Source organism: Aquarana catesbeiana, linkage group LG08 (assembly GCF_042186555.1).
Source record: "Aquarana catesbeiana isolate 2022-GZ linkage group LG08, ASM4218655v1, whole genome shotgun sequence".
Lineage (NCBI taxonomy): Eukaryota > Metazoa > Chordata > Amphibia > Anura > Ranidae > Aquarana > Aquarana catesbeiana.
Genome location: NC_133331.1, coordinates 42,680,221 through 42,705,713, shown reverse-complemented (window position 1 = coordinate 42,705,713; position 25,493 = coordinate 42,680,221). Strand labels below are relative to the sequence as shown.

The 25,493-nt window shown below is 44.8% G+C and overlaps 1 protein-coding gene across 1 annotated transcript in view; it reads right to left on the bottom strand.

Annotated features, from left to right (window-relative positions):
* Positions 1–25,493, bottom strand: part of ADAM12 (ADAM metallopeptidase domain 12) — a 970,627-nt gene that overhangs the window by 438,531 nt on the left and 506,603 nt on the right. The window contains exons 5-6 of the mRNA XM_073595739.1: positions 20,226–20,302; positions 981–1,164 (exon numbers count right to left, since the gene is read on the bottom strand). Of these exons, the coding sequence (XP_073451840.1) occupies positions 981–1,164; positions 20,226–20,302 (261 nt within the window). The remainder of the gene's footprint in view (positions 1–980; positions 1,165–20,225; positions 20,303–25,493) is intronic.

Genomic DNA, 25,493 nt, shown 5'->3' with positions numbered 1-25,493 from the left:
TGCCTATCAGATAAGTCCCCACTGACATCATTGATCTTTTTTAGCTATCTGTAAAGAGAAAATACTTCCCATTGACCAAAAGTGTAGGGAGCATCCTTCCCATTGTCCATAACACTAACGTACCATAAATTGTAGGTATAATCATTTTTAGTAAGGGTTCTGTGAGACTGGAAAGTTATTTCAAGGGTTCCTCTGTGTTGAAAAGGTTGAGAAAGGCTGGTCTATGCAGTGCAGTCCATAAATTTTCGATGGACTGCCTACTTTCATGCATTTCAGTGCATGAAAACATGCATCTATTGTGAGGTCCTCTGGGAGTGGTGGGTGCCACACGAGGCTATCTATAGTTTTAAAGCTGCCCAACCCTATTATAGAGCATGTTATAAAAGATGAAGGAACACCAAAGGCTCCAACAGGAGTAGGATAAAACCAACAAACTATGTTGCAAGGTCTCACCACTGCAACCTTCAAGAGGGATTAGAAACCAGAAGGTGATTTATTATAATAGAATCCACTCCAAGAGAATGTCACATTTGGGTGGAATGTTGTTTCAACATATTTGGAAAGGTCTTTACTTGGGAATGTAATTTTTTTTTCCCCCAGGGAACAAAGTGATCCTATTACATTGCTTGTGCTGTGATATCTGTGCCAGAGTCACTTTAAAAAAAGTCTCCACTGGATCTTGAAGTGTGGTGACTAAATCGACCATGACTAGATTACTTGTCTCCAGCTGCTGCAAACAGGAGAGGTCTGCCTGCCTAGGGCCACACTTCTGAGTGATAAACTAATTAGCCGATTGTTCCATTCGTCTATCAAATTCATAAATTTTCTCTTGTGTTTCAGTCTCTATAACTAGCAAGAGATAAGACAATGCTTTTAATCCAGGGAACTGGGCACCTTCTGTTGTATACATAATATGCATCAAGTCATTGTAGAGAAACACAGTTTATTTGCCTGTGACATGCCCACAGTGTATTGCTTACCCTTTGTAAATAATCTTCAGAGTATTGTAAAGTGTCATTTGGAGAAATGCCTGAGAGGTTAGAATTCTGGCTGCAGGATCCAGAAGCCAGATTCATATGTTCAGCTTTGTAAAAGAGGTGGCGGCTTGTAGAATTAGCCTGTGGCTCCAGGACATATGCTCGGTTTTCAAGTGTAATTAATCCCCTGAAAATAAACAAACAACGCTCTCATTGATGTACATGTTTAAATATTCATATACAATGTTCAGATACATGCCATACATGCCATTTGTAAACCCATACCTATAGTACAAGTAAACATAAAACCGTTATATTATGCAAAGCATATGGCAGATGAGGAGCGCATTTAATGGCCATTATCACTCTAGAGAAATGTATAGTCATAACCCAATGTAAATTACAAAGATCTGTAGTGAACTGAAAGTAAAGCAGCAGTTGGTACTTCTAAAAACATGAACGCAAAGTGTGACAACAAAAAGATAATGCAACAATCTTTCATTCTTAACTTAGCATTGCATAAAAAGCAAACTGAAAATCCAAGGCCTCTTCCACACTGAGCAAAGTGGGATTGATGTCACATCCATGCCAACTCAGTTTTTGTAGAGTGGAAACCGGCAGACCCAGCTCTATGGGCGAACTCCACTTGCCGTTTGCAATAGGCTACATCCGATCCAAACTGGTTTGCTAAAATAGAAATGCAAGCAGTTCTCGCCCTTTTTTTGGGGGGTGACCGGAACATACCCATAGGTAGCTGTACCCAAGTTTGTTTACACCCGCCTGTCCATAAGGCTGCATGGACCTTCTGGTCAGGTCCGTCTGAAAAACAGACAGGCAGACTTGATTGGAACGCCCATGTGAAAGGGACCTAACCTTTTCTTACTCTATCCAAAAACAAACAAAGTAGCTGGGGTTCAGCTTTAAGGCAAGCCTCTAACGAATGGGAAATACTGACGCTTCCAGTGCCATTACTATGAGGAGTGGTGTGCGCCACGTTAACAAAGCAGATAGACCTATCTCTACCACTTGTGTCAGTTTAGAGTTTCAGAGTAAAATAAAACTGGTGTAGGGTCTACACCTAATTGACAAAGCGATTGTGGAAGTTTTCTGTATACAAAACTGCAGCAGATACCCACCAGTTTAAAGCCTGGCCTACAAGATGTGAACTGTCAGCAGATAGCACACATGCCTCTTTGCCTATGCAGTGACGACACTACATGAGCAGAGCCTGCAGGATTACCAGCCTTCATCCTCCATCTTGTTCTCACCTGAAAAGTGGGTTGGGACATGGTGGCCAGGCAGAGGGATTCAGAGCATGCAGCTCCAGTTCAACTGCTCTGTGCCACGTTTGACTCAAAGAGGTTCCTTTTTCCATTTCTGGACAGGTAGCAAAAATGGAAGAAGCTGTAGGGCAATTGTCCAGTGTCAAAGTGGTGCATACCATGTCAGAGATGACAAATAAGAGCCAAAATAGTCCCTCTAAACCTAGTAAACCTCCTTTGTGGCAGATCACTCAGACCACAGGCAGGTCAAATAATGATTCAGCAGGAAAAGATGTGGAACTATGCTTATGGCCTCCTCAATCAGAGCCAGCAATCAAGAGAACCACAGAAGGTGGGGGGGGGATGTCATCTCCCACTGCTTGTAATAGCAATCGAGCAACTAGATAGCCACTCTGATTTCCATTACGAGAGAGCTGTCGGCTCTAGAAAAAGGTACTACGGTGATGAATGCAGCTGCAGGCATCACCAAGGTACAACCACTTGAAGTCGAATAACGTACTATGTATGTGATTTGGCGGCAAGTGGTTAAACGAAAAATTTCAGCACTGCAATTTTTTGTTCATATAATTTATATTCATGCATTATGTTACCAGTTTCTGTATGCTTGGTATTAGTACGTGCTAATCCTGTATCAAATTGCATCACGAGGCTGCTGACTGTTTAGTGTCTGTTTAAATAGTAGTTGACCTGTTCGACTGGGATCTGTGTGTTTGTTTATATGGATCGCTCGCAGATAGGTCAGCTAACAAACTGCATGTGGTGGCAGACTACCCTAAAGCCTTGTACACACAAGGAGAATATCAGATGAATGATCGTCCGTTTTTTTTGGCATGCTAATCTCATATCGAAAATGAAGAGGATACAACTTCGGAAGTGATAAATTGTTTTGTATTGTATTCTTTTGTTTCCGAGGATCAGATTTTTTTCGGACAAATACTGTACTGATTAAAAAGGAAAAATTGTTTGTTCTGGTATCGCACAAGAAAATTTTTCTTGTTGGTTCCTTCAGATAATTTAGCATGAACTGTCGTGATCGGCTCTCGAAAGCGGTGTACTAACGATCAGATTATCATACAATCACTTAGAACAGGGGTCTCCAAACTTTCTAAGCAAAGAGCTAGTTTACGGTCTTTCAGATTTTCAGGGGGCCGGACTGTGGCCAGCAGGAATAAGAGTTTATTTTAAACATCAGTGGGAGTAAACAGTGTCCTATCTTTGGTATTAGGGGGAAAAATACTGCTCCATTGTTGGTGTCAGTGGCAGAAATTATCCCCTTTGTTAGTTTCAGTGGGCAGAATAGAGCCCCGTATCAGTGAGATGAATAGAGCCGGATAAAAGCAAGCAAATGGCTGCATCTGGCCCCAGGCCACAGTTTGGCGACCACTGGCTTAGAAAGCAGTATTTTTTGTCCGATTTTCTGATCGCGTGTACTAGGCTTAAGTCGTGTGTCTGGTATATGTAGGTGTGTGTGGCAGTGGGAAAAGAAAACACAAGGATTCTAGCTCGAAGGGTAGCTTGAGGAATCTCAGATGTGTGAAGTAATCACATGGCTGTTCCACAGCTCTTAGGCCGGCCATACATGGAGCAAATTTTTTTCCTGCAACCATGGTTTGCAGGAAAGAAGTTTGTTTTCTTCCCCTATCAACATTGGGGGGTTGGTTTACTAAAGGCAATTCCACTGTGCACTACAAGTGCACTTGGAAGTGCAATCGCTGTAGATCTGAGGGGAAGCTCTGAAATTAGGGGAAGCACTGCTGATTTCTATCATCCAATCATGTGCAAGCAAAAATGCTGTTTTTCATTTGACTTGCATGTCCCCCTCAGATCTACAGTGACTGCACTTCCAAGTGCACTTGCAGTGCACACTGGATTTGCCTTTAATAAATCAACCCCTCTGTGTTGATGCGGAAATCCCTCCTGCCGAGCCATTGTCTTCTGATGACGGGGGTGGAGGAAGCCGTCCGTACCAGAAGACGACAGTGTTGATTGGCTGAGATTCGAACCGTGTCCAGCCTGCCTTACACTGTGTCAGGTTGTATGCAAGATTTTTAACTGCCTAGGTCCAGCCAGCTAGATATTGGGGGAGTCCCTCTAATGGCAGACAGTGCTATTGCAGGCTTTGATAACTGTATCACAGCTGTTTTTTCCTACCCAAAATAAGCTCTTGTCTCATTCCTCCTCCTCCTTCACCCAAACGAGGAGATCACTCCATAGGTGTGTATCCTGTGTATGGATTGGGGAACTTTGGATTCTTGCAGCAACATACCAGCATGTTGGTCAATTTTCAAGGACATGTGGTGGACAACAATATCTCCCGTATCAACCTCCTTCATCCCTATAAACCTCAGCACCACCATTCCTGACAGGGACCATACCTGATGGAGCTTTGGAAGACTCCAGGAGTGCAGGGACTCAAGCAGGAGAGGTGCAGAGGACTACATCATAGGCTGCAGGTGTCAGGTCATTGATTGAGTGCAATGCAGGCAACACCAGGACTGTTAGTGTTCATGAGCTGGAGCGACCTATTACAGCGGGACTATTCCCTATGTGCCTGTGATCCAACATGTTGCACTGCAACACAGGAAAAACTCAATACTCACAAACCAGCTTTTGGTACCAGGAGAAGTCCAGGTCAATTTAGGCGGGCAGCAAAGCTAAACTGAGGAAGATTCATGTGTCCCCCTTGATAAGGAGCAGTAGCAGAAATGTGTTACCTCACATTAAATGATGGGAATAAGAGTGTGGAGCATGCACAGGCAATGCTCCACCTAAAAGATCAGGGCTCAGCCATTCTGTAACCCTTCCTGAGGTAAACTGACAGAAAAACAAGAACAACAAGTGTGCCCAATGGTCCTGCCAATGAGGTAGCACCTGGTGCTCCACCCACACAGACTACCCACAAAGTGTATCTTCAGAGAGAGAGTCCACTGCTCTGGGTCTGGAAACTTGGGTCTGGCAAAGCCACAATGCAGAGAACAGTGCCCAAAGGTCATACAATTTCAGGCCTGCCCAACAATTTCCTGGTCCAGCAGGGTCCGAGTAAGGCCTCCAAAGCCACAGCTGAGGATATGCTGATCTAGATACTTGTACAATGAAGCCAATGTGTAGGCCTATCTTGATGAAAAATGGCTAGCTAAAATGTTAAACTTTTCTCAGTAATGAGAAGAAATCCACCCTCCTAGGACACTAGCAAAACACAAAGTTGAGGCATGCTGGGAGTGGAAGAATTTATACCAGGCTGGCCAATGTTTTTTTGCGGTTCCCAATGTCCAAATCCTCCTGTAGATGGCAATATAACCCAGATGTCTCTGAATTCTGTATCCCACAACCAACAAGCGGTATTTTGTTGCACATCTTCCTGTACTGTCAAAATGTTAATTTCTTTTTTTCTATATGTCCCACTGTTAAAGCGGTAGTAAAGTCTGCTTTTTATCTTGTACTTACAGGTAACCCTATAAAAGGCTTACCTATATGTACAGTGAAATGTACAGTGAATATCTCCTAAACATGCACTGTTTAGGAGATATTTACCTTAGCAGCAACCGGTGACGTCACCAAACGTATGCGCACTGCACTCTTAATGGACAGCATGCCATGGCAGCGTGCTAAGACTGACTCCTGCCTGAATGCCCACAGTGCTCTACAAAACTATGTATTCTTTTTGTTAACATTTGTGGGCTACACAATCTCAAACTGTTCTAAAAGGCAATATTCAGTAGGCTAATTATGTAGCATAGTCTGCATCCATGGCAGGAAAAGGACTCTGTATCTGTGCTGCAGTGGAGACTTTAAGACAGGCATGGCTGCAGGATAGACTCCTATTGCAGAACATAGGAGCTGCCAGTGTTAAGCCACCCTCCATCCCCTAGGTCAGTGATGGCAAACCTTGGCACCCCAGATGTTTTGGAACTACATTTCCCATGATGCTTAACTACAGTGCAAAGTGCATGAGCATCATGGGAAATGTAGTTCTAAAACATCTGGAGTGCCAAGGTTCGCCATCACTGCCCTAAGTGTTGCACTGAGAATGTGGACTGCTAGAGACTCTCTATAAAAGTGTGGAGGATTGTGGGAGTTGTAGTTTCTACAGACTGAACTGGTTTTATATTCTAAAAGGAAAACACTTCAGCTCCCAGCAGCACTGTGGTGGAGAGGAGAAGGCGTGTTGTAACTTTCCTGGGTCGAGCAGAGGAAGAAAGGATGACTTGCAAAGAAACGGAGGCAGTGAGGGGATCATTGCAGTTGAGTGAGAGACACAGTGGGAGCTGTTCCAGAACATCGAAGGACACCCTGGATGCTGGTTGAGCCTGCTGCATAATTGGGGAGCCGGACACTGAGGACACTGACTGGGGTACACTTTGCCAGTAAGTAGGAGATCCCCTGCTGACACAAAGTGACGAGAGGCCACTGCCCAACCCTGCATTACACCTTGATAAAAGAGGGACAGAGTTGTCTAGAAGAAATACAGTGGCAATACCTGCATCAGTTCTTAAAAGGGATATTGAGCAATCCACCATAATGGTTGGGTCCCAATGGACTGAGCAGTAGGGGGGATATGGCAGCAGTGCTGACAACTGAACTGTTACTGTGGGGTGTACATATACAGTGGCTTGAAAAAGTATTCATACCCCATGAAATGTTCCACATTTCGTCATGTTACAACCAAAAACCTAAATGTATTTTATTGAAATCTTATGTGATAGACCAACACAAAGTGGCACATAATTGTGAAGTGGAAGCAAAATGATAATTGGTTTTCAAAAATGTTCAAAAATAAATATCTGAAAAGTGTGGCGTGCATTTGTATTCATCCCCTTTACTCTGATACCCCTAACTAAAATCCAGTGGAACCAATTGCCTTCAAAAGTCCCCTAATTAGTAAATAGAGTCCACCTGTGTGTAATTTATTCTCAGTATAAATACAGCTGTTCTGTGAAGCCCTCAGAGGTTTCTTAGAGAGCCTTAGCAAACAAACAGCATCATGAAGGCCAAGGAACACACCAGACAGGTCAGGGATGAAGTTGCAGAGAAGTTTAAAGCAGGGTTAGGTTACAAAAAAATATCCCAAGCTTTGAACATCTCACATAGCACTATTGAATCCATCAACCGAAAATGGAAAGAGTATGGCACAACTGCAAACCTAATAAGACATGGCCATCCACCTAAACTGACAGGCCAGGCAAGGAGAGCATTAATCAGGGAAGCAGACAAGAGGAGGAGCTGCAGAGATCCACAGCTCAGGTGGGAGAATCTGGCCACAGGACAACTATTGGTCATACACTCCACAAAGCTAGCCTTCAAGAATAAAGTGGCAAGAATAAAGCCATAAGAAGTCCTATTTGCAGTTTGCGAGAAGCCATGTGGGGGGACACAGCAAATATGTAGAAGAAGGTGTTCTGGTCAGATGAGACCAAAATGGAACTTTTTGGCCTAAAAGCAAAATGCTATGTGTAGCGGAAAACTAACACTGCACATCACCCTGAACACACCACCCCCACCGTGAAACATGCTGGTCAGAGTAGATGGGAAGATGGATGGAGCCAAATACAGGGCAATCTTAGAAGAAAACCTGTTATGCAGTGTACACACGGTCGGACTTTTCGACCAGACTGGTCCGACGGACCGAGTCCGGTGGACAATCCGATCGTGTGTGGGCTTCATCGGACCTTCAGCGGACTTTTCCAGTCGAAAATCTGACGGACTTTAGATTTGGAACATGCTTCAAATCTTTACGTTGTAACTCCGCCGGACCCAGAAATCCGCTCGTCTGTATGCTAGTCCGAAGGACAAAAACCGACGCTAGGGCAGCTATTGGCTACTGGCTATCAACTTCCTTATTTTAGTCCGGTCGGAAGTCCGTCAAAAGTCAGTTGAAAGTCCGTCGGACCAGTCCGGTCTAAAAGTCCGTCCATGTGTACGCGGCTTTAGAGTCAGCAAAAGACTTAAGACTGGGGCGGAGGTTCACCTTCCAGCAGACAAAGACCCTAAACATACAGCCAGAGCTACAATGGAATGGTTTAACTCAAAGCATATTCATGTGTTAGAATGGCCCAGTCAAAGTCCAGACCTAAATCCAATTGAGAATCTGTGGCAAGACTTGAAAATTGCTGTTCACAGACGCTCTCCATCCAATCTGACAGAGCTTGAGCTATTTTGCAAAGAAGAATGGGAAAAAAAAAATCACTCTTTAGATGTACAAAGCTGGTAGAGAAATCCTCAAAAAGACTTGCAGCTGTAATTGCAGTGGATCTACAAAGTATTGACTCAGGGGGGCTGAATACAAATGTACACCACACTTTTCACATATTTATTTGTAAAAAATTTGTAAAACAATTTATCATTTTCCTTCCACTTCACAATTATGTGCCACTTTGCATTGGTCTATCACATAAAATCCCAATAAAATACATTTAAGTTTTGGGCTGTAATATGACAAAATGTGGAACATTTCAAGGGGTATGAATACTTTAAGACACTGTATAGTCTGAAAATGAACTAATGCCGTGTACACACGACCGGACTTTCTGGCAGAAAAGGTCAGACAGAATCATTCCGTCGGACATTCCGATCATGTGTGGGCTTCGTCTGACTTTTTCTTTCTAAAATTCTGATGGACCTAGAAATAGAACATGTTTCAAATCTTTCCGACGAACTCAATTCCTATCGGGAAAACCTGGTTGGTGTGTGTGAATGCGCTACTCCCATAATAACCACCACTTGCAATGTTCTCTTCCTATTAATCCGAAAAAATCACTTATGCAAAATAATAAAATATAAAATCATGTGCATAATCTTATAACTCTAAATCAAACAGAAATATAACCATATATTATCCAGTACATGAAAAAAGTCCTTCAAACGTGCTGCAAAAAATCCTTTGGTATTATATTGTGACTGGCGTGCTCCTATGTTCCTTCAGTGATCATATGTGACTGAGTGAAACACCTCCACCATTCAGATTGGCCACTCACCAGATGCTTAATTAAAGATGCGCCTTTGGTTCATTCAAGGGATAACCACTCCACCTAAGTAACACTCCTCACCGGCTAAACTTGGGCTCTAATGTTCCTCATTGGAAAGCATAAGGGACAAAAAACAATCATAGCGCAATATGCTTGAACTGTTTATTTAAAATTCACAGAAAAAGTATCAACTCACATTTAAAAGTGCCCTCGAGCCGGCACAAAGCTTATCCAGCAGTTATGGACGGGTACTGGGCTGTTTGCATGGTCCGCCTGGTGTTGTATTGCGGCCTCCACGCTCGGCTTGCACTCCAAGCCTCGTTCTCGTTCACGTCTGGTTATCCCTTGAATGAACCAAAGGCGCATCTTTAATTAAGCATCTGGTGAGTGGCCAATCTGAATGGTGGAGGTGTTTCACTCAGTCACATATGATCACTGAAGGAACATAGGAGCACGCCAGTCACAATATAATACCAAAGGATTTTTTGCAGCACGTTTGAAGGACTTTTTTCATGTACTGGATAATATATGGTTATATTTCTGTTTGATTTAGAGTTATAAGATTATGCACATGATTTTATATTTTATTATTTTGCATAAGTGATTCTTTCGGATTAATAGGAAGAGAACATTGCAAGTGGTGGTTATTATGGGAGTAGCGCATTCACACACACCAACCAGTATTTCTAGCCCATCTCAATGAAGGGTTTTTTTTTAATGCAGCAACCCTGACACATACGTTTAATATAGTAGTGGTTTTTGCGCCGGTGACACACATACAATAATAAACTATCGGGAAAACCGTTCGTCTGTATGCTAGTCCGACAGACCAAAAACGACGCAAGGGCAGCTATTGGCTACTGGCTATTGAACTTCCATTTTCTAGTCCTGTCGTACGTCATCGCGTTCTAAACAAACGGACTTTGGAATGATCGTGTGTAGGCAAGTCCGTTTCAGCGGAACTCCGTCGGAAAGACCGTCAGAGTCTACTCTGACGGACAGTCCGGTCGTGTGTACGCGGCATAAGTGGTAGATTTATTTTCTTAACAATTTCTCTTTAAAACATGCTAGTTGTTGCAGTTCAGCATCCTTCAGATGTCTATATATCATTGCCACCAGTGATGAATGACTCATTCTCCCCCCCATGTCTTCAAGTATCTAAAAAGTTACTATTCCTCTAGAGTAGTTGCCCTAAATTTAGTTAATTTGTGCACATGTGGCAACTTTGAAAAATATCCTTTATATACTACTCTGCAGATTCCAAGCTAATGATCCATTATTAGGTTTCATAAACCATAGAGGAAACTGCAAGACTGATGGGAGTCAAATGTCGGGGAGCAGCACTCTGATAATAAACTAATAAGTACATCCATCTATATTTGGATGATTTTTCTTTATAAAGCTGAAGTAGGCTGAGATAATAAAAATATATTAGCACTGGGGGGCAATATTATGGTTCCATGTTGTGCCAGATGTTCCAAAGATGCAAAGTGTAAAGGGAAAAAAATGATAGGAACATTTGCTTGGAGCAATTTTCAAAGGTAGAGAGCTTTAATGCCAATTTTTGATAATTACAGTGATTAAACCATCACCGTGAGCAAATGCTGAGTTAATTATTGCATATTAAGGTCATTGTTTGCTAAATAATTGAATAATGAAGTTTAGAGAGAAAATCAACACGTTTACTAACCTTGAATCATAAATTGGTTAATTGGATTGCTCAGCTTGTTTTTTTCACCTTAATGGAACCTGACTGTCAGCAAAACAGATTCCGAATCTTTTTGAGACAGAGAGAACCACAGCTTTAAAGCCCAACCCCAGCCTGGGTAAAAAATCTAAAATTATCAGCCACCAGCAGTGGAAAAAAAAAATGATAAAAGTATCTTTGGCTGTTGTATTCACCTGATCTCTGGTGCTTCGTATGAGTCCAGGGCAGCAATCCATTCCCCACACTGACCTCTGTTCTATGAACATTATACACATTTTTCTACTCCATGGTCTTCTGTGACTGCAACTCCATTCTCCCAGCTCTGCAACAACCACTTATCACACTCACCTTTAAACTCATTGGGATAAAAGGCAGGTAAGGCAACTCCTGACAGGCATCTTTGGGTAACACAAAAAGTTGTTCTTTTAGATGCTTAAACCAGAAGTTTAATCTGTTTATGTTTTGCCTTTTCTGGTTCACCCCCCTATCATCATGCTTTTTCAAACAGCTAGTAAAACCTTTTCTTTTCATTGCATACCTTACTTTAGACACAGTTACATCATCACTGGTTTTCTGTGCTTCACTATACAACGTGAGCAGATCATACCTGGTTAGAGAGGCCAGCTTTCTGTAATCATCACAGCACCTTGCCTCAATGCTCTTCTCAAGAGTAGGGATGAGCCGAACACCCCCCGGTTCGGTTCGCACCAGAACCCGCGAACGGACCGAAAGTTCGCACGAACGTTAGAACCCCATTGACGTCTATGGGACTCGAACGTTCGAAATCAAAAGTGCTCATTTTAAAGGCTAATTTGCATGGTATTGTCCTAAAAAGGGTTTGGGGACCCGGGTCCTACCCCAGGGGACATGTATCAATGCAAAAAAAACTTTTAAAAACGGCCGTTTTTTCGGGAGCAGTGATTTTAATGATGCTTAAAGTAAAAAAAAAAAAGTGAAATATTCCTTTAAATATCGTACCTGGGGGGTGTCTATAGTATGCCTGTAAAGTGACGCGTGTTTCCCATGTTTAGAACAGTCCCTGCACCAAATGTCATTTTTAAAGGAAAAAATCTCATTTAAAACTGCTTGCGGGTTTAATGTCATGTCGGGTCATGGCAATATGGATGAAAATCAGTGAGACAAACGGCATGGGTACCCCCCAGTCCATTACCAGTCCCTTTGGGTCTTGTATGGATATTAAGGGGAACCCCGCACCCAAATTAAAATAAGGAAAGGTGTGGGGCCACCAGGCCCTATATACTCTGAACAGCAGTATACAGGCGGTGCAAACAAGACAGGGACTGTAGGTTTGTTGTTAAGTAGAATCTGTTTGTAATTTTGAACATTTTTAACGTGTTTAGCTCCAGCCAAAAAATCTTTTCTAAGCTTTTTGGAAAACATAGGGAAGGGTTATCACCCCTGTGACATTTGTTTTGCTGTCTTTCCTCCTCTTCAGAAGATTTCACCTCACTTTTTTGTCCCAATGAAAAATGTTTTTTGAAAATTTGGGTTTTTTTGTGGAACAAGGATTGGAAAGCATCAGTGGAAAGGAGAACTTGTTTTCCCATATTAACTCTTACAGGAGAGAATTTCCCTTCCTAGGGGTAGATTTCATCTCACTTCCTGTTGTCTCCTTCCGTTTGCAAGTAGGAGTCGTTTGTAAGTTAGATGTTTGAAAGTAGGGTCCTGCCCTATATACTCAGCAGAAATTTGGGCCTTAGGTGTTGCTGTGGCCACAACACTGTAAGCCCTCACAGGGCCCTGCTGTGAAATATTAGATCAAGAATTGTAATTACATGCCCCTGTTGAACAGGAGCTGAAAAATTAGGCCTTAGGCACTGGTGCTGGTGCCACAACACTGCAACCCCTCACAGACACTCTAGTTGGAACGCAGGAACGAGCCCTGCTGCAAATTATTGCTTCAAAAATTGTAATTACACGCCCCTGTTAGACAGGGGCAGAAAAATTGGGCCTTAGGCACTGGTGCTGGTGCCACAACACTGCAACCCCTCACAGACACTCTAGTTGGAACGCAGGAACGAGCCCTGCTGCAAATTATTGCTTCAAAAATTGTAATTACACGCCCCTGTTAGACAGGGGCAGAAAAATTGGGCCTTAGGCACTGGTGCTGGTGCCACAACACTGCAACCCCTCACAGACACTCTAGTTGGAACGCAGGAACGAGCCCTGCTGCAAAGTATTGCATCAAAAATTGTAATTACACGCCCCTGTTAGACAGGGGCAGAAAAATTGGGCCTTAGGCACTGGTGCTGGTGCCACAACACTGCAACAAGCTATCAGCGTGATGATTGAGGAGGAAGAGGATAATTACTCAGGGATAGTCACTCAGCATCAGCATAGGCAGTCTTTGAAGGGATCTGAGATTTCAAAAAAAATTATTCGGTTACATCAGCATCAGGTGCTTGGTAGCTGGTGGTGATCCAAGACTCATTCATTTTTATGAAGGTCAGCCGATCGACCGAGTCGGTGGACAGACGCACCCTGTGATCGGTTACCACGCCTCCAGCAGCACTGAATGTGCGTTCCGAAAGAACGCTGGATGCAGGACAGGCCAGTAGCTCAATTGCATACTGTGCAAGCTCTGGCCAGTGATCCATCCTCAAGACCCAGTAACCCAGAGGATTTTCGGTGGGAAAGGTGTCCAAGTCTGATCTTGCCCCTAGGTATTCCTGCACCATGTAAAACAGACGCTGGCGATGGTTGCTGGAACCGATCATACCTTGGGGCTGCGGACCAAAAAATTGTCTGAACGCATCGGTCAGACGGCCACCTTCTCCACCGCTCCTTCTTTGACTGACCGAAGCCTCAGCAACACGTTGTCCAGAAACAGGAGTTTGTAACCTCCCAGTCTCTGGGAACGCGTTGCACAGACCTTTCTGCAAGGCCTCCCGAAGATGTTTCATCCTCTGCTCCCTCTGCGATGGCAAGATAAGGTCCGCAACCTTACCCTTGTAACGTGGATCAAGGAGGGTTGCCAGCCAGTATTGGTCCTTCTCCTTGATACCACGAATACGAGGATCCTTACGCAGGCTTTGCAGGATCAGGGAGGCCATGCAGCGTAGGTTTGCTGAGGCATTCGGTCCGGAGTCCTCTGGGTCACTAAGAACGACATGGTCCGCAGCCACCTCCTCCCAGCCACGTACAAGTCCATGTGTTTCTTGGGACTGATCCCTTAAAGACTGCTGCTGATGCTGAGTGCCAGGCTCCACCTCCATACTGACACAATCTTCCTCCTCCTCCTCTTCCTCCTCGTCCTCTTCCTGTGTGATCGGCGGGCACGCAGGAACACTGTCTGGATAAAGGGGGCCTTGAGAGCTAAGGAAGTCCTCCTCTTCCTGCCTCTGTTCTGCCTCAAGTGCCCTGTCCATTATTCCACGCAGCGTGTGCTCCAACAGGTGGACAAGGGGGACAGTGTCACTGATGCATGCACTGTCACTGCTCACCATCCTCGTGGCCTCCTCGAATGGTGACAGGACAGTGCATGCATCCCTGATCATGGCCCACTGGCGTGGGGAAAAAAAACCAAGCTCCCCTGACCCTGTCCTGGTGCCATAGTCGCACAGGTACTCATTTATGGCCCTCTGCTGCGTGTGCAGCCGCTGCAGCATGGCCAACGTTGAGTTCCACCTGGTGGGCATGTCACAGATTAGGCGGTTCTTGGGCAGGTTAAACTCCTTTTGGAGGTCCGTCAGCCGAGCACTGGCATTATATGACCGGCGGAAATGCACACAGACTTTCCTGGCCTGCCTCAGGACATCCTGTAAGCCCGGGTACCTGCCCAAGAACCGCTGCACCACCAAGTTAAGGACGTGAGCCAAACAGGGCACATGGGTCATTTGTCCCTGTCGGAGGGCAGAGAGGAGGTTGGTGCCATTGTCGCAAACCACCATTCCTGCCTTAAGTTGGCGTGGCGTCAACCACCTCTGAACCTGCCCCTGCAGAGCTGACAGAACCTCTGCCCCAGTGTGGCTCCTGTCCCCCAAGCACACCAGCTCAAGCACCGCATGGCATCTTTTGGCCTGCGTACTTGCGTAGCCCCTTGAACGCCTACGGAGCACCGCTGGTTCCGAGGAAGAGGCCATGGAGGAAGAAGAAGAGGAGGGGGTGGAGGAGAGAGGTGTGTCACAATCAGCATTTTGGAGGCGTGGTGGCGGAACAACCTCCAACACTACTGCACCTTGTCCTGCATCCTTCCCAGCTGCCAGCAGAGTCACCCAATGCGCCGTGAAACTTAGGTAACGTCCCTGTCCATGCCTGCTGGACCATGAGTCAGCGGTAATATGCACCTTACCGCTGACCGCCCTGTCCAGCGAGGCATGGACATTGCCTTCCACATGCCGGTAGAGAGCCGGAATCGCCTTCCGTGAGAAAAAGTGGCGTTTGGGTACCTGCCACTGAGGAACCGCACATTCCACAAACTCACGGAAGGGGGCAGAGTCTACCAACTGAAAAGGCAGCAGTTGAAGTGCTAGCAATTTTGCCAAGCTAGCATTCAACCGCTGGGCATGTGGATGGCTGGGAGCAAACTTCTTTCGGCGGTGCAGCAGCTGGGGCAGGGAAATTTGCCTGGTACAATCTGACGTCGGTGTACCAAAAGCAGATTGCCCACAAGTACTTGGCTGTGACACACCTAATTCTACACCTTCATTCCTCTCACTGCAGGTCTCAGAGAGGACTGAAGGTCTAGTGGGGTTGGAAATCTCAGCTGATGAGGAGCAAGGAGAGATCCTCTTTGTTCTTTGGTGTGGGTCTTTTAGATACGCTTGCCAACGAACTGCATGGCAGGTCAACATATGTCTGGTCAAGCATGTGGTACCCAAGCGGGAGATATTTTGGCCACGCGAGATACGCTTGAGACATATGTTGCAAATAGCAGCGGTGCGATCTGATGCACTCGTCTCAAAAAAGGCCCACACCAAAGAACTTTTTGAATAACGCGCAGAGACTGCAGCGCCCTGCACATGTGGAGCTTTGGGGTGTGATGCAGTCAATGTGCTGCCCTTAGGCTGGCCCCTGGAGGGCATCCTGCCTCGTTGGTGATGTGCTGCCGCCTCCTCCTCCTCCTCCTCCTCCTCCTCCTCCTCCTCCTCCTCTCTCCTATCAGGCACCCACGTTGAGTCAGTGACCTCATCATCCCCTCCCTCCTCATCACTGGAGCAAACCTGGCAGTATGCTGCAGCAGGGGGAGCATGACTGCCAGATTGCTGTCCTTCTTGGGCACCCCCTCTGTCCGCGCTCATGTTACTGCCTTCATCGAGCTCAGTATCGTCATCAGAGCCTTCCAAACGCTGGGCATCCTCCTGGAGCATGTACCCAACACTGTGGTCAAACAGTTCGAGGGAATCCTCATGAGGACATGGTGGAGCTAGGGAAGGAGTCACTGATGACATTGAGCTGAGGGAAGAGGCCGCTGCTTTGCCAGACAAAGCACCCTGGGCATGGGTGAGAGAGGATGAGGAGGAGGAGGACGGCTTGGTCATCCACTCGACCAAGTCTTCCGCATGTTGCGGCTCAACATGGCCAGCTGCCGAAAAAAAGGCCAAGCGTGTCCCATGGCCACGTGCTGATGAGGATGCACCGTCTCCACGACCAGCACTAGACACAGAGCCTGCTTGCCCTCTCTTATTGGCTTGTGACTGTCTGCCTCTCCTTCTTGGCCTTCCAGACATACTAATGGCCTGTAGCTGCACTAAGCTGGGATAGAACACCTGTAATTTTCTTCAAGTAGCTTTATATACTGTAACCAGACAAGCCTGCCTGTCAGTAGGAAGATAAGAGGAACGGATCTAGCTGAACACTGTGAGCAGGACGCACTGTACTAAATGTAAATAGTCTAGCTGCCTGACCGTGGTACTAATAGGATCAAATAGAACACCTGTAATTTTCTTCAGGTAGCTTTATATACTGTAACCAGACAAGCCTGCCTGTCATTAGGAAGATAACAGGAAAGGATCTAGCTGTACACTGTGAGCAGGACGCACTGTACTAAATGTAAATAGTCTAGCTGCCTGACCGTGGTACTAATAGGATCAAATAGAACACCTGTAATTTTCTTCAGGTAGCTTTATATACTGTAACCAGACAAGCCTGCCTGTCAGTAGGAAGATAACAGGAACGGATCTAGCTGTACACTGTGAGCAGGACGCACTGTACTAAATGTAAATAGTCTAGCTGCCTGACCGTGGTACTAATAGGATCAAATAGAACACCTGTAATTTTCTTCAGGTAGCTTTATATACTGTAACCAGACAAGCCTGCCTGTCAGTAGGAAGATAACAGGAACGGATCTAGCTGTACACTGTGAGCAGGACGCACTGTACTAAATGTAAATGGTCTAGCTGCCTGACCGTGGTACTAATAGGATCAAATAGAACACCTGTAATTTTCTTCAGGTAGCTTTATATACTGTAACCAGACAAGCCTGCCTGTCAGTAGGAAGATAACAGGAACGGATCTAGCTGAACACTGTGAGCAGGACGCACTGTACTAAATGTAAATAGTCTAGCTGCCTGACCGTGGTACTAATAGGATCAAATAGAACACCTGTAATTTTCTTCAGGTAGCTTTATATACTGTAACCAGACAAGCCTGCCGGTCAGTAGGAATTTAACAGGAACGGATCTAGCTGAACACTGTGAGCAGGACGCACTGCATTAAATGTAAATAGTCTAGATAGAAGATAACAGGAACAGATCTAGCTAAACTGAATACAGTGTATATATATATATGCAACACCTGGGATGCATATATATACACAATACACTGTAAGTGCAGCTAACTGACTGACTGTTCTGCCTAATCTATCTAACTCAAATCAAATGACACTGTCTCTATCTCTCAGCACACCGGAACACACACTACACAGGGCCGCCGTGCAGGCGGCCTTATATAGTGTGGGGTGTGTACTAAATCCCCTGAGCCATAATTGGCCAAAGCCACCCTGGCTTTGGCCAATTACAGCTCTCTCTACTGACAGCGCTGTGATTGGCCAAGCATGCGGGTCATAGTGCATGCTTGGCCAATCATCAGCCAGCAATGCACTGCGATGCCGCAGTGAATTATGGGCCGTGACGCGCCACACGAATTTAGCGCGAACGGCCCATAACGTTCGCAATTCGGCGAACGATCGAACAGCCGATGTTCGAGTCGAACATGGGTTCGACTCGAACACGAAGCTCATCCCTACTCAAGAGCCCTGAACTCAGATGCAAGCAGTGGGTTGGCTCTTGGGAGGAGTTATGCAAGTGATACAAGCCCTTGATGGGTGAGAACAATCTGGAAGAGTGGGCATTTCTGGTTAGATTGCATTTGCATGACGACGATGTAATGGTCAAAGATGATGGTAAGCTTTTAATGGTTGAAAGAACTAAAATAAAAAGAATGTTACGGGTGGGCCAGGGACTGTGAGATAAGGGATAGATCAGCCTTTCTCAACCAGGGTGCTGTCTGAGTTCATTAGGGGTACTGCGACATCCTGGTTGAAATAAGGCTGCTATACAGGGCTGAGAAGAGTGGAGCTCCAAACTATGTATGTCTGCAGAGTGGGAGCCAAGAGTAACATGCAGAGCTCTGGATGGGAGAGGCTTCTTCCTGAGCATGCAGCCTGGCAGGTCAGGAAAATGGGGGGGGGGGGGGGGGGGGGACAACAGGTGAGTGCCACCCCTCCTGAACCATATCAGGCCACATTCCCTCCACATGGGAGGGGTGCTTTGGGACAGGGGGGCTCTGCCCCCCCTCCACCCTAAAAGCACCTTCTCTCCATGCTTTGGGACGAGGGCCTCTTCTCCACAACCCTGGGCTGTGGTTGTGGGGGTTTGCGGATGGGGGGCTTATTAAAATCTGGAAGCCCCCAGATCCCGCCATCCTCCCATGTGAATGAGTATGAGGTACATAGTACCCCTATCCATTCACCAAAAAAGTGTAAAAAGTAAATAGACAGTACACAAGTTTTTGACAAGTCCTTTATTAGAAAATAAAAAACAATGTCCCCCAATGTAGAGCCATCATCACGCCACCCGCGCACCGCTAGACCCGAAAAAAAAAAAAGGAAAAAAAACATCTGGCCTCGTCGAAGGCTCCTGTCAACTGACTGCTCCTCCGTATGACATTTCTTTAATAGGTAATGGGTAGAGTCACCCGATGACATAATCGGATGACCCTACCCCCTTGTGATGTCACTGAGCCCCCCTGTGACCAAAGCACCCCGTGATGTCACCGTACCCCCCGTGCCAAAGCACCCCCCAAGTTAAGGGTATGTGGCCTTGTATGTTTTGGGGGGGGTGGGGGCGCTCACTCATCGCTCTCCCTTTCCTGACCTGCCGAGGTGCATGCTCGGATAAGGGTCTGGTATGGATTTTGGGGGGGGACCCCACATTGTGTTTTTTTTTAATTTTGGTGTGGGGTTCCCATTAGAAGCCATACCAGACCCAAATGACCTGTTATGAATTGGGGGGGACAAGCTGTTTTTTTCTGGACATTTCTATTGCTGACATTCTTTTGTTTACATTTCATCTGTCGGCGCGGAAGCCAGCTGATAGCTCATGAGTTAAGGTTGCGGCGGCTGGCTTCCCGGCCTGCTCCTTAACAACCAGCTATTCTTCATACAGAATTTAAATCACTCGAAATCAAATTGTTCAGAAAATTTGGAGTTAGTTAGAAAACAAAATTAACCAAAAATGTGTCCGAATTCACATTCGGACCAAAACGTGTTGCACATGTCTGATTTCAGTACAGGAGAGGAACCTGTACAACTGCACAAGACTGAAGGGAAGGCCCGGAGTTCAGCATTGAATTAAACATGCATTTTTTTTATCATGCATTCAGCTTGACATGCCATCGTTGTGACATAATCATCCATTACGTAAAGTAAAAAAGAGCATGTCATCACAATCATTTTTACCAAGACCTAAATAGTTCAACATCACACATGTTACCATAAAAGTGGAGCTTAATCCCACACCTTTACATCTCCCAAATTCAGTCAATGAGGCAGCTGACCACATTAAAAAGGATCAATAGAAAGGTAAAAGGCTTTGTAGACAAGCGCAACCTTTATAGGAGATAGTGACCATTTTAACATGCAGTTTTAAATTTACTGTAACCTCTGCCTATGCATTCCTCATTACAATTTTACATTACACTGACCAGGTTTGTAACAGGTTTTCTTAAAATAATAAAGGTAAATTAGGTTTATTGTACATAAACTGCATGTAAATTTAAATTCAGAAACACTTTAGACACTGGTCAGTATTCAGTAATACATGATAGAACTTACCTGAGGCCAAAGCACAAACTTAAACTGACAGCTGAGCTTGGATGTCCCTCCACCTCTCCATGATAGTAGCAGCGATCCTATTGCAAGGAAATAAAGGCACTTTAAGTAAAAAAAAAAAAATACATGAATTTAGATGTCTTACACAATGCTGAGGCCCACCAGCAGTGAAAAGAAATACCTGTTACCAGGTAACATGTGACTTGCAACCCTCTCTTCCACATGACAGCATTGGTGCATAGTGATTTGCCCAGTACTTTCACATGGGGAGGGGAGAGTCTTCAGCCCCACATCAGCTCCAAGTCAAGATTTGAACGGGGCTTCCTCTCTTTGCACCAGCTGGCTGAACAGAGTGGCTGTGGAGTGAGGGGGAAGGGGAGTATATGCTGCATAGGCAAGTCCATGCAATGCTAAATAGAGCCATTTTCATACTGCATATTGCACAAAGATAGTAAATACATGAGAATGCTTCGGCAGCCCAAACATTGAAGCGTATAACTGAAGCTAGACCCAAAGATGCCTTTATACTGTGTCTGCACATCCAACTACCCTCTGATGTCTAAGGCCGCGTACACACGAGCAGACTTTTCGGCAACAAAAGTCCGACGGCCATTCCAGCGGACTTTCGTCAGACTTTTGAAGGACTTCCGATGGACTTCTGAACGAACGGACTTGCCTACACACAATCACACCAACGTACGTGATGACGTATACCGGACTAAAATAAGGAAGTTTATAGCCAGTAGCCAATAGCTGCCCTAGCATGGGTTTTCGTCCGTCGGACTAGCATACAGACGAGCGGATTTTTCGACCGAACTCCAGTCCGTCAGAAAGATTTGAAGCATGTTTCAAATCTAAAGTCTGTCAGATTTTCGACTGGAAAAGTCCACTGAAGGTCCGATGAAGCCCACACACGATCAGATTGTCCATCGGACCAGTCCGGTCGAAAAGTCCGCTCGTGTGTACGCTGCATCAGGCAAATCTTAAGGTGTATGTCAAGAAAAAAACGCTTTATCTAGTTTTGGACAAAGTGGGAAAGCATTAGAACCCCTACCGGATTTTCCTGCTCTCCAGGGCTTCATTAGAGAGATTTACCCTCACTTCCTGTCCTGACAGCAATTTCTCCAGACAGGAAGTGAGGGAAAATCTGAAACAGGGACACAGACAGAAATAAAAATTATACAGGGAATCTAGTCTTCCTCTACATTTACTTTTTATTTACAGTATGTTTGTGCTGCTGTTGGGAGAATATCCCTCACTTCCTGTCTGATAAAATGGTCAGTAAGACAAGAAGGGGAAATCTCTCTAACAGAGCCCCGGATAGCAGGTACAACCTGACAGTGGTTCAAATCCTTCCTCACTCTATCCAAAACTAAAAAAAGAAAGTTTTGGGTTGATATAAAGTTTTTTATTTTTATAAAGAAGTTATCCTTTACAGGCCCTCCCTCATTGTAACCCACAGAGATATACCTGTTATAGGCAACATATCTTCGCTGTGCAGCCCTGCCCAACACTGCACAGCCTTTATTTGAAAATAGTTTCATTGAGGCTCTGCCAGTACTGGATAAAATCCTTTTTTGTATGTTGTTTACATTTTTATTAGCCCTGATGAAGAGTGCATCTCAATGCCCCTGAAACACATTGGCTAATTTTGTAGAATTTTAGTGGTCTATATTATTGGAAGAAATATATTTTGGTGCAAATACGTGAAAAATTAAAAGTGCCAAGTGCATTACACAAGGCAGGCCTCCAGCCCAGTGTTGCCAACTGTCAGTATTTTTAGTGACAGCTAGTATAAAACAGGTACTTTTCTACTGCCAGTGACAGGAAAAGGTTGCCAGGAAAAATTATGGTTGTAACACCCATCTCGGAATTGCATATATGCAGTTTTTGCCAGGAGTCGGCAATACCATCTGAGTATAAACAGAAAAGTCAGTGCTACTACCCATACACCACATAGATAGCAGAGCTCCCAGGTGCTCGATCCACAGTCGCTGGCTGATTAGAGTAATGTAGAAAAAATGATCCGCACTCTGGTTGTTGCTCTTAAATATTCTTAATTTTATTGAATAGCAACAGTGAACAAACGCTGATTAAATCAGTTGACGCGTTTCAGCCTATAAGGCCTTAGTCATAACTTAACAACTTATGACTAAGGCCTTATAGGCTGAAACATGTCAACTGATTTTGTTGACTGTGGCTATTCAATAAAATGAAGACATTTTTAGAGTAACAACCAGAGTGCGGATCATTTTTTTCTATGTGACCATCTGAGTGCCTGCCACAGTGTGTTCAGGCGGGTGAGAATGTCATCTGATGTCATGGTGCAAGGGAGCCGAGTGGAGCCTCGTGTGCAGGTCTGTGGGACAGGAGCAAGGCAAGCCAGGAGCAGGACTGTTAGTGCAGTTTGGACTGGAGTGGACTGAAGAGACCACCTGGCATGGAGAAAGACTGTCACTGTGACTTAGGAGGGGACATGTTGTGTCAATCATCATCTGTGCTGCTGCGCACTGCTGTCAGTGTCACTGTGAGAGCCAATTTCATGTGTGTGCCAGCCATTCTAATTTCTTGCCCTCCTGAGTCCTTTCCCTGAGCCAATTACTTACTATATTGGAAATAAAAGAAATATGTTTATTGCCTTAATATCTACCTTATATCACATTGCTAATTGCATGGAGTAATTATGTGGGTGAGTGGCAGTGGCAAATAAAAGGCACCAACATCCCTGTATCTAAGTGTAAAAAAGGAGGGAATTATTTGACGGGACTTTAAACGTGCCAACGAAAAAGGGGAGATAGTCATGCAATGCTCGACAATAGGTATGTAAAGACTACAGATTTTATTGTTACATACAAAACATCATTAAAATACAAATAGAAATTATGTGCACATGTTCAAAAGTACATCTAGAAATTTAAAACAGATGATGAAATGTAATTACTCGGTAGTAGCGTTGGAGTGATTGTCCCGACATGTTTCGCCACCCTGGGCTCATCAGGGGATGTATTAAAGAAAAAAATAGATGTAACACTGCATATAATAAAATAAAGTGAAATGGAGGCACAGAGGCGGACTGAGCACCCGGGCAATAGGAGATTATGGGGCCCCCAGGAAATCAGAGATTATGGGGCCACACAGTATACACACACACAGTATACAATCACACAGTATACACATACATGTACACACAGTATACACAGACAGATGTAAAAAAAACACAGATTTATACATACTGTCCCTGGTTTTACTGAGGCTGGCAACCCTGATGGGGCCCCCGAGTGGCCCAGGGCCCTCGGGCAGTGCCCAAGTGGCTCAATGGTCAGTCCGCCCCTGTGCAGGCATTACATTGGTTTGGAGTATAATACAGAATAATAAAGTAATAACATACAAATACAATAGGGTATACTATCGACCGCTAGGTCCATCAACAAAGGCTCACACATATGCAGATATCATACCTGTGATTCAGTGTAAAAACATTCTGTATTATACTCCAAACCAAACTGTAACCTACTACCGAGTACTTACATTGCTAATTGCATATTGTACTTGTTTGTAGCCTAAATTCTAAAATTTGCACTTAAAACTGTAATTTTGTAACTTTTGGAAATGCCAGTAACAGTAAACTTTGGGTGTTGGGTCAGTAAATTTCAATCTGGTAGATTGGCAACATTGCTCCAGCCCCTATAAAAATTGCTCTGGACTAGCCAAAAGGGCCTGCTCAGAAGCGAGTTCAAGAAAAGCAGTGAAAAACATGACCAAATTCCAGTGAAACTCAGTGAGGTCCCAAACCCATGGGGGGGGTGGGGGGGGGGGGGTCGGGAATATATCACCAGGAGCTCTTTGAGCCTTCCAACCACTGACCAGACAAATGCAGCCCCAATCCCTATCAGAAAGGCATCAGCACATAGCAAAAATGGTAAGTGTAAGTAAGGACAGCCTGCATCATAAGCAAATCTGATTTTGCCTATCCTGCTTGCTGTTGTCTTCATGCTCTGATTAATTATATCAACATTGACTGTTTGTAATAAAACCATCAGAGGCCATTTCTCAGCTGCAGGTAACTATTTATGTTTGACACAGATGTAATCCTGTAGCCACACAGAAATTCCTGCTGAACTCATCAACTTTCACAACTGGGATATACCTCATCCTCCACCCTGGATCCTCCCTAGAGTAGAAAGCTATATAAACTTTCAGCGGAGGTGACCCCAGCTAGTTATCTGATGACTGCTGTTAATGAGGGAAGTAAGCTAAGAAGATATGACGTATTCCTTGGGATTGCAGCTCCATCTCCCCCCAGTGAAAAACACATATTTTTATAATGACAGGAACTTTGACACTGCATGTGGAAGAACCATCATCTGTAAAGACTTAGAATAAAGCTATTTAAACAAATATTGTAACATTATACATTTATCATAGATTATGGCAGCAGCCGGCTGAGGCCATGTATAGCACATTCTCTATAACTGCCAATCATTAAAATGAAAGAGCAACTCCAGGGAGCAAACTAAATCAGTCAGTAAACGGCTCTGCCTGTCCAGTAAACATTGCCTGCATTTTCAGGAAGTGGTGAGTAATGAGAGCCCGCGTATATTTCTTATGACAGGTTTATAGACAAGTATTGTGCTGCAGTATGTTGGCCAACCTGCCAAAGGCGCTGAATCACTTTTTCTGACTGAGAGGATCTCATTGACGACTGAGTTGCCCCCTGTTATGGGTGGTCATCTTGGGGTAGCCAGTGCTTGTGACTGACACTGAAATCCCATGAGATTTTAGTGCCATTTTGGTGCGGTCTTGATATTTATGTCATATGCCCACTAATTTATAGGGAGTCCTCACATGGAAAGAAAGCAGAGGAGGAACATCATCAAGTAGCAGCATGGAGGAATGCAGGTGGGCACCTTTTCCAGGGAGTGGGGCTGCACCCTTACTATTCAGGATGGATTGTATGCATGGGAAGGGGGAGAAACAGGATGCCGTGTTATGAAGACGTACGTACGTATATGCTTTCCCCTGTGAGGAAAGCATGGAGGCTACAGGTATGTACTTGGAAAAGTCGGAACAGAGCTCTTATTTGAAAAGTTACAATGGACCAGTGACTTCAGCACCCCTCCTGTTACACCTACAATGGGAACAGCATTGTAAGCGTTTTACAGGTGTGTAGCCAGCACTTTATCACATTCTTGGGAAAATTCCTACCATTTTCATAGCATAACTTTACCATTTTCACAACTGTACTTGCGAAGTGATGTGCCATGTGTATGA